At 41.1% G+C, this 10,116-nt stretch overlaps 1 protein-coding gene across 1 annotated transcript; it reads left to right on the top strand.

The window, feature by feature from the left end:
• The first annotated feature begins 790 nt into the window (after positions 1–790).
• Positions 791–9,753, top strand: LOC118100780 (glucagon receptor-like). The gene is made up of 14 exons (XM_035146160.2): positions 791–802; positions 2,735–2,827; positions 3,008–3,110; positions 3,317–3,427; positions 3,693–3,814; positions 5,623–5,729; positions 6,296–6,452; positions 6,588–6,747; positions 7,035–7,095; positions 7,259–7,328; positions 7,444–7,535; positions 8,263–8,401; positions 8,636–8,677; positions 9,535–9,753. Exons 1-14 carry the CDS (start codon positions 791–793, stop codon positions 9,604–9,606), a joined length of 1,341 nt encoding a protein of 446 aa, XP_035002051.2. The 3' UTR covers positions 9,607–9,753.
• Positions 9,754–10,116: the final 363 nt, after the last annotated feature.

Here is a 10,116-nt window from a genome sequence, read left to right as displayed (position 1 = left end):
TGAAAAAGATCATTGGAGCTTATTTTGTGATTTTTTGAAGGGATGTGCAGAATATGCCATGTTCTGAAGTGTGGAAAACTGTCTGGAACTGCAAACCACTTTCTGTTGCAATCACAATGAAGGGACTTTTGTTTGCTATAGAAGCGTTTAAATGTCCTTCAGCTGCTTTTTGCTGTTGTTGATTCTCTGCAACGCTGCAATGCTAGAATAGAACAGAATAGAACAGAACTTCCCTTAACTGCCTTAAAGGGAAATAACACTCTCAGGTGAAAGCCACTCGCGGAAATGTTCGAATTGAAGAGCCACATTGAGATTTCACCCTGCATGGAGCCCTAAGGAGGCCACACTGTGTGGTCAGCATTGCAGTGACTCACAACAAGTTGACACACAAATACTCCCACAACAGCCGTGATTTGAATTTGCTGCTGGTCCAGTGAACCCAGGTGTAATGACCTGCACTTGAGTATCAGTGGCCCGCAGCTCGCTGATCATACCGGATGAATGGAAGTTGTCGTCTTCAGCTGGGACAACCTTAGTCCTGCGTAGGCAGACCTATAGTGTGTCTGCACAGCATCGGGTCAGTGCTGCAGAAAGTCCGGTACAGTTGAGGATGAAGGAATTTAGTTGGCCCTGCAGGAAGATCTTGATATCCCTCATTTAGATTTTTAAATCCAGTGTGAAATAGTTAGCCTAAGAGTGTTGAAAAGGAAAATTAGAAACACACCAGTGGCTTGTGATAATGACATACTGTTTAATAGCTGTAAAGAGAGTCATTTTACTTGATGCCATCATGTCTAACAGAGTGGGGAGAGTTCCACTTTGGAGGCAGCTCCTGGACGCAGAAGGAAGTCAACCCGATGTGGTGTCATTACCTTGGGCAGCCACAGGCGACGACTGTCAAATGTCACCAACCAGGAGAGGAAAATCAAATCAGTGTTTTTTTATTCAGTTGAAACACAAGGGCAGAGCCTGGAGTGGGACCCCTGCAGATGATGGAAGCGTGGGGCCCCTCTGAGCTCGGTCTCATTGGTAATGTGGCCTCGGGTTAAGCTGGTGTGACATGGCACCATTATAGGCCACAGTGACAAACCTAACCTATTTAATTTCTTTTGACAAATTGGACAAACTGAAAAAAACGTTTTATAATTCACTCTGTCACGTGGTTAAAGACAATTTTGATTGACATACAATGGGGACAAAAATAAGGGAAAGCTTTTCAGTGAGAATATGGCAATCTTTTCCTCCACTAGAATTTGAAAAAATAAATATTATGTATATGGTTTTTGAGATCAGTTTACATTTTAAAGTGCTTGCCCTGCACCATTATCAGCCCCCACCAGACCCTGCGGCTTGGGAGGGATTTTAGGTCACATGGGGACACACCACCGCTGCAAAACCAGAACCCGCAGACACAACAGTCATCGCTCTAACACGTTTTTTGGGAATTGATGTATTCAGAATGAAACCTTACAAATAACCCGAGGGGGTACCGGGTTGAGCGGAACAGGCAAGATCCTCGCCAAACCTCGTCCAATCACAACAGTCGTAACATTTGACTGAGTGCAACTTGTTTTGTTGGTGAAAAATGTACATTCAAGGCAGAGAGCATGAGAAACAAATCTATACATGATAATGTTGACTATACAGTGTATATATATATGTATATATATATATACTTGTATATATATATATGGTAGGATTTACAATGAGTTTCAAAGTGTAATTTAAAACCCTTGGAGATCAGAGAGTGACTGACTCTAAATGAGTCATTATTGCTCTTAGCAGGTGTTGAGTGTTTAAGAAAAGTCAAAAAATAAAACATATTCAAAAAGGTTAATGATCATATAAGAAAAGACTACACTAGCTCCCCCCTCAGCTTTATTGAGAAAAACAAGTCATTTACAAAAACAGAGAAAATGGAAGCGAGGGGGAAATACAATTTTTAAAAAAGTTTCAATAATTCGATTTTTGGGAAGTGGCATTTGTTAATATCATCGGTCACGTCCCTCTCTGCTCAGATATGTGATTTTTTTCTGGCACATTTGTGCTGAAGGGGAAATGGTTCTTTGTGTTGAAGAGTCAAGATGAGGAAATAACCTTTTCGGCAATCTTTGACATGTGTGATGTGATGAAGCAGCCAGAGCAATGTAAAGGGAAAACAGACTTTTCAGTGAAGTATGTGACGCATATTGTGTTCAGTAGTAACTCTATAAGTGCAGGTTAATACAAAACAGGAAAGTACATTGATTTGGTGTATAGTAATAAAATACTACACATTACAGTGACAATGAATGCACGTAGTATGGGACATGGTATGAGTCATGTTGAGCTCACAGTCCTATCGGAATTAAGTTTATGGCATAGTAAATTCAGAATTGATTAGTAAATGGAAACCACTCCTTGCAGTGGTGGAGGAAGTACTCAGGAAGTACTCAAATAAAAAGACATGAGCTCAGGTAAAAGTAAAATGACCACATTAACTTTTCTACTTTAGTAAGAGTAAAATAACTTTTTTGTAGCTCAAGTATTTAAAAGTTAAAGTACTTGCAGAGTGTAGCCTATTTCTTAATGTAACAGCCGTATGTCATAACAGCTGTGGCGTCTCTGCTGCTGCAGGAGCACCTTGTTCTCCTTGGAGCTCGTTGGAGCTGATCATCAGTACATCAGTTGAAGCTTCTATCCAGCGGACAACAATGTTCTCTTTCTGCTGTTCTATTCTTCCTCTACCTCTCAGTCTTTTTCCGACAAGGACGAACAACCTTCAGTGATGAACAGGACACGAGACATTATGGCATTGACCTGCCTGATATTTCTCATACTGTCAAAGGTTAGATTTGATTACTACTTCTGCTTTTCTTTTTCACAGAAAGTATCAGCAAGGTTGACTCTTAAAGTAACTCAACTGCAGAACATTTTATAACCAGAAATTTCTTCAAGGAAGGCTTTGTAAAATGTTTGACATGAAAGTGAAGGGACGTTTTCCTTAAGTGTGTTTTTCTCCTTACAGTTTGAGATGGCCAGCGGAAAAGTCCTTGAGGAAACGTATCAGAAGTGGGTCCAGTACAAAGAAGACTGCGTGAAAATGATATTAAATGACCCGCTGCCTCAAGGTATGAATGAACCTCGTTTGATTACTGACTCGTCACGCAAAAGTGTATATGACAGGAGATCAAACCGGAAAGGGAAAAGGAAACTAGGAAAATGTCAAATTATGCCATTTTAAATAACATCACAAAGGAACATCCGTGGCTTTATTGCTGTGGAGCATTAGTTTGGTATTGTTCTCATTCTTCCTGTCCTTATTATTCTTTTTTAGTGGGCTTCTTCTGTAACAGGACATTTGACAAATACGCCTGCTGGCCAGACACTCCTGCCTTCTCTGAAGTCAACATCTCGTGTCCTTTCTACTTGCCCTGGTATGACAAAGGTAAGTCACACTTTGAACGAGTCTTTGACAGAATAGACAAACTGAAAATCAAGCACATCCATTTTTCGCCGTTTCCTTTCCCTATGTGCTGGAATCATAACCAGTCCAGGCTTTTCACCTGTCCTCCTGTCCTCCTGTCCTCCTGTCCTCCTCTCCTCCTGCCCTGCACGTGCTGTGATTGGCTTCAACCCCCCCGTGACCCTAATTAGAAATAAGTGGGTAATGACTGACATAACATTGCACCGACTGACTGCTTCTCCTCCAGTGTCCCAGGGAGTCGTGCGTCGGAGGTGCGGCTCTGACGGCCACTGGGAGAGAGATGACAGCGGGCAGGTGTGGAGAGACATGTCCCAGTGTGAGGAGGAGAAAGAGGTCACGTCTCAGGAGGTGCGTCGAACCAAAATGTCACCAGCTAGACAGTTCATTTGTGGCGACTGTGAGCGCTTGCATCATTCATGTCAAAGAGGATGCAGGTCATCACATCCAAACGGAAAAGAACAAACTCTGAAGTAGCTGATATACAATGAGTTTGGAGGCAAAAGAGGGATAAACATGTTCACTTTGATTTTATACGTTTTTTTATAGACACACAAGGCCCCGACCTGTATTTGTAGGGAGTCGTTAAAAAAGTTGAACTCAGCCATTAGTGAAGTGATGGAGACATATTCAATAAAAAGCTAATTCCATACATTTATTCTCAGGTACTTTTCACTTTTACTCCACTATACACGTATGACCAAATATCTGTAATCAATAACGAGCAGGCAGGTAACATTAGACCCCACCGTCTGCATGCAGCAGCAGCATCACCGGTCTGAATGGGCTTATAGCTTTGTGGCAGCTGTTTGATATAAGTGGCGCGTTTATAATTTGTATTGATTTGTGAAGTTTGGTGAAGGTAAGTACACTTGAGTGGCTGTACAGGACAGAGTTAATCAAATGTTGTAGTTGTAGCTATATTTTGTACCAGCTGGAGGCAGGTGGTTGATTACTGGGGCGGTTTTGTGATTATGTCGTTACAGTAAATTGAGTTGGCTGGAGGAAAATATTAAAGGGGACATAGCATGCCCATTTTACCACAAGTTGATATGGTTCCTTGGGGTCTTAATGAAATGTCTGTAACATACTTTGGTCAAAATACCACAAGGATCATTTAAAACAGCACCCTTTTTACCCTGTATAAAACAGCCCTCCACAGAGCGACCTGTTTTGACTGCCTGTTCCTTTAAATGCTAATGAGCCAGCTCCCCCCTCCCCCCTCTCCCCCCATGATTTTAAACGATATAAATTACATATTTTATATGATATAAATTATCAAATATGCATCCCATACTTTGTATTCCCTTGTTGTCCTGGAGTTTTAATTTTCCCAATCACATAATTAAATGTCCCCTCTGCCCATCCACTACAAGCACACAAGCAGACAGACAGAGAGAGAAAGAGAGGAGGGGGGGCTATGAAGCCATCATTTACCCCGAACCCCGACATTCAATGGGTACAACAACAAGCGGAGAAAGCAGAATCGCGGCTGACCTTATATGTACAGTCTATGGGGCTGACCAGCGGAGAAATGCTCGTCCCGTGTGAACAGCCAGGCGGCTCTTGGCTGGAGAACGGCGCTGCGCTGCCTCGCAGCGGCACTTCCGTCCGACCAAGACCATGTAGGAGACTTCCAGTGTATTGTTACGACACAATACCCAGGAAGCGCAATCGAGTCGCTCAAGCATGACGTTTCTGACTTAGAGGAACTATAACAAAACGCGCGAGTGTTTTTTCCCCAGAGTTTTTGGGTTGGTAGACATGCCAGATACCCACATTAACCTGTAGAAGCACTAACAAAGTGGAATTTGCATGCTATGTCCCCTTTAAGAGACGTTTAGACTGTGGAAACCACAGCAAAACGTCTGAACCTCTAACATATCCAGCACCTACCATATATGCCACAGGGCCAGATGGCATCACTTTGGATTTATTAGTATATATTAATTATTATTTTTATTATTATTATTATTAATAGTCCATATATAATTGTTTATGGTGGATTTACAACATGACTTGAATTAAATAATAGCCTGTTTATCCTAAAAAACTATTATTTGCAAATATTATATCCCTCTAAGGTATATACTCTACTTTATATGGTATAGTAGTGAAGTTATTTATGTGATCTGACCTGCGTTGATTTGTATTCACAGCTGTGGTTCAAACAACTGATGGTGAGCTTCAGGATGCTGTACACTGTCGGCTATTCCCTTTCCCTCTTCATGCTCATCACAGCTCTTATTGTTCTTCTGAGCTTCAGGTGAGTGGTCTTGACACGTGTGCAATCACTTCTGCTCTCAGACACGTCTCGCAACACTTGACTCATTTCCTGCTCTTTGACGGATGCAGCGAGAGGCCCTTTCAAATGAAATGATAATACTAACAAGCTGCGAGTTTAATTCTTAACGCAAACACCTGAGCTGCCAAGAGGCTCTGCATTCATAAAAACCAGGTGCTAAAGCAGCTACAGACAATTGTATTCCTCAGCAAATATTGAATAGTGATGAAGCGGAAGGGTTTAGGGATTAAATTGTGATCAAACAGCTGCAGAAATCAAATGCAAAATAGGTGTTTTTGCAAATCATACACATTTATTTACTAATTTGAGAAATTTCTGAAAGATGTCTGTCTGTATGTGGAACACAAATCAAGACAACCGTTCATCTCATTGGATTCACTCTCGGCACTCTCGAGTTTGGTGCGATTTAGACTAGAATAAACTGAAAAAAAAAGACAACAGTTTAGAATGGGCACTGCAATAAAAGCAAGAAAGAATACATACATACAAATCCATTGTATTTATCCATTATTCATATCCCATGACAGGAAACTGCATTGCTTCAGGAATTACATCCACGCGAACCTTTTCCTCTCCTTCATCCTGCGAGCTGTTTCCGTCATCGTTAAGGACACCATGCTAGAACGCCACTGGGGACGAGAAATCATGAAGCAGACCGACGTGAGAGAGATACTCAGCCACCAGGTCGGTGATAGCACTAAATGTCCTCAGTGGACATATCATATTTGGAGCCGACACACTCAAGTTACTTCAATTAGGTCAATTCAAACATTAGACTTTTACAGTAATGTCGCTTTGTATGTGTCCTTTTTCTTCCAGGCTGCTATTGGCTGCCGGATAGCCCAGTTGATGATGCAGTACTGTGTCCTGGCCAATCAATCTTGGTTCTTCGGAGAGGCCATTTATTTGTACTCTGTGCTTATAGCATCAGTGTTCATGGACAACAACAAATACTTGCGTTACATCTTACTTGGCTGGGGTGAGTTCCATTCTCTGTGTGTCCAAATTAACAAACAGCAACGAGTTTTTCTGCGACCTGTTAGCTTTAAAACGCAATTTCCAATAACACCAAAAAAGCATTGCAGAGGTAATAAGGTTCTTTGGCGGTAAAGCAGGCCCTTTAATCACTGTGCTTCTTTTATAGATGGGTGCCATGGAAACATATATACACTGTTATTTATTCAATCATTGTTATATAGGTCTGAAACTTGTTATTGGAAGTGCGCACAGCACTGACTCTTGCACTCGTTACTGTCTTCATCTTAGGAACACCGCTTCTATTTGTGGTTCCCTGGGTGGTGATGAAGCTCTTGAAAGAAAACAAAGAGTAAGTTTGTGTGCGTGTGTGCGTGTGTGCGTGTGTGCGTGTGTGCGTGCGTGTGTGCGTGCGTGTGTGTGTAGCATCTCCATGTGCCGGCTTTCTTCAGACCTCTTGCCCCTGTTGATCCTCATAAGACAATTGGGTGATGATCTGTTTTTTTTTTCCCCAGGTGCTGGGCTCTCAATGAGAACATGGGCTACTGGTGGATCATTCGTTTCCCCATTCTTTTAGCATCACTAGTAAGAATCGCCTGTGCTAATAATCACTATTTTTGCTGAATCTCTTGTGTTCTGACATGAAGCACTCCTCAGCAGATGATAAAACAATTCCCTTTTTGCATTTCCTGATGAACAGATCAACTTTCTGATTTTCATGAAGATCCTGAAGGTCATTTTTTCCAAATTACGAGCCAGCAACCAGACTGGATACCCTGATTACAAACTTCGGTAAGTAGTCTCATATTTTTCTTTATGATATACTCTTGTAGTGCCCTGTTTGGAATGGGCTGATTTCTTGACCTGTGGAAATGTTTCTCATAAAGTTAAACTGACCGTGCTTTATTACTTTTTTCACACAAGTCAGTATTTTTTCTGAGCTCAGTTAAGCACTTATATATGGCACTTACATGTAGCACTTGTGGTTTGGCTTTTGTAAGGCAAATTGTACTTTATTCATTCCTGCTGTTTGTACCGTCATGGTTGAATGTACTTATTCTAAGCAATTCGGATAAAAAGGTCAGCTCAATTATATGTAACGTAAGCAATTGACAGAATTTTAAACTGTGCTTTTACTTTAAAGAGAAATTACCAAACAGGATGTTTCCTACCGCTGCTGTAGTTTATTCGAGAACAGAGAAGAAGAAATGTTCAACTCGGTCTGCGGACCGACAGTTAGCACATTGCCCCACCTTCACTGACTGCTACAGAGTGTTGGTTTGTTCTTTTAATCAACAATACACACGCTAAGCTGATCAGATGAACGGTTTGTACAGTATGTACATTCCACATACAGAGAGTTGTTTGTGGAATTAGTAGATAGATTTTATTTGTTCGACTAATGACTGGCTGTCATAGAAATGCAGTGATGAATTTTAGCAGGAGGAGTCATATATATGTGCTTGTGTGTGTGTATATACAGTATATATGACAAATGCTGTTTGATTTGTCCCTTCAGGCTCGCCAAGGCAACGCTCACCCTCATTCCTCTGTTCGGGATTCATGAGATCATATTCATTTTTGCTACAGATGAGCAGACGACAGGTGTTCTGCGCTACACCAAGGTTTTCTTCACCCTTTTTCTCAATTCATTTCAGGTGGGTTCAGTTGGACAATAATAATAATAATAATAGCTTAAAATTATATAGCGCCTTTCAGGGGACCCAAGGACACTTTACTCTGTGGGGACAAGAGAGAATTGTTATTAAAGATGTGTCAGACAATGTAAAACGACTTAACTGTCTAGACATTATCTAATGTGTTTATGGATGATGAATGTTGGACTTATTGCGGAAAATTAAGACGTTTATCAAAATCCTCCCTTTTTGCAGGGTTTTCTGGTGGCTGTGCTCTACTGCTATGCCAATAAAGAGGTTTGTTGCTTCATATAATTTAATCTCATTCATCTCATTTAATTTTTATATATATAACTTAAATATAAGCTAAGCCACTGATTAGACATTAGCAGTATTGTCCCTGTCTTTGAGAGACAAGATACATGAATTCACAAGTGTAAAGTTAGGAATAAATCCTTTTAAATATTGTAAATAATGCATAAAATTTGGTGATTTTAATTCATCTTCCTAAGTAAGCACTGAAGTGTTGTCAGATGGAGATTTGCAGCTGGTTAGATCGTTTAAGGATGCACTTAAGTAAAGAGACTTACTGGCACTCAGCTGAGCGCATACCTTCGCCAAGGCCCAATATTCCCCTTAAATTCAATTAAGCTGCAGAAAATTGCACACTCATAACTACCAGTCATCTTAATATGCCCAATTTTTCTAATTAAGATCCATGAATTATTCCCCGCAGAATCAATGTAAGTGTCAAAAAAACACATCCCACGATTTTAAAGAAAGGAAAATAAATTCCTGGATCTGCCCCCAGATCCACACCAAAATGTAACGGATTTTTCCCTGACTTATACTGCATCCTTCCACCAGATTTTGTGGAGATTTGTCCAGTAGTTTTTTTATCGTGTTCCTGCTAACAAAAAGACTGACAAAATCATAACCTCCTTGGCGGAGGTGAATATTGTTTTAGTCAACCATTTCTGTCTCTTTATAATTATTATTTGTCGTTTCCCAATATAGATTTGCTTATTTACCTTTTCTTTTTCTGAGGTGGCTAATTGATCAATACCTAGCTCTAGTTTCCATTACCTTTTCAAGCATCAAATGGGAAAATGTCACAAAATGTCACATTCACTCTGAAATGTCTGTTGGTGCAGGTGAGGACCGAGCTGAGACGGAAGTTAGGCAACTGGAGGATAAAGGCAGAGACTGTGTGCTGTGGAAAGTGACTAGACGGGCTCGACTCTCGAGATGATACTTTCTCCATCGCCACGGTGCCAGAGCGCAACAGATCCTCTGCCATAATGATGAGGGCGATGCCTGATGGTTCACCCACCCCCGACTGTTTGTTGATCTCGGGGCAGGAAATTCAGCCAGTGTCCCCACAACCCGATGCATCTCTGCTGCACTATCCATCGGTGGCCGACGAAAACGACCTTCAGCGCAGGAACCATGATGGGACTGGAGAGTCGTCTCTGGCCATGCAGGTGTCCTTTCTCATTCACCTTCAGGACCCTGTGGAGTTACTCCCAAATGTTGTCGATGCAATTTCAGACTGAACACACTGTTGCGTTCACTGTACATTTTAAGAATATATGTGGTTTATTGTGATTATGTTAAGATGCTGGTGAGTGTTGAGGAATTTATGACCATCCTCACACATTACTGTATATGCCACTATATATTATGTATATAATGTATATTGTATTATATCTGTACAGGAGAATAGTGCCTGTTTA

Source organism: Hippoglossus stenolepis, chromosome 21 (assembly GCF_022539355.2).
Source record: "Hippoglossus stenolepis isolate QCI-W04-F060 chromosome 21, HSTE1.2, whole genome shotgun sequence".
Taxonomy (NCBI): Eukaryota; Metazoa; Chordata; class Actinopteri; order Pleuronectiformes; family Pleuronectidae; genus Hippoglossus; species Hippoglossus stenolepis.
The sequence above is the reverse complement of the archived record's forward strand: the minus strand, read 5'-3'. Positions and strand labels throughout refer to the sequence as shown.

Excerpts from the sequence above, each read along its gene's own strand:
- LOC118100780 (XM_035146160.2), top strand. Across the intron at positions 5,730-6,295 it reads ATTGTTCTTCTGAGCTTCAG|GAAACTGCATTGCTTCAGGA; the intron begins GTGAGTGGTCTT and ends ATCCCATGACAG. Across the intron at positions 8,678-9,534 it reads ACTGCTATGCCAATAAAGAG|GTGAGGACCGAGCTGAGACG; the intron begins GTTTGTTGCTTC and ends CTGTTGGTGCAG.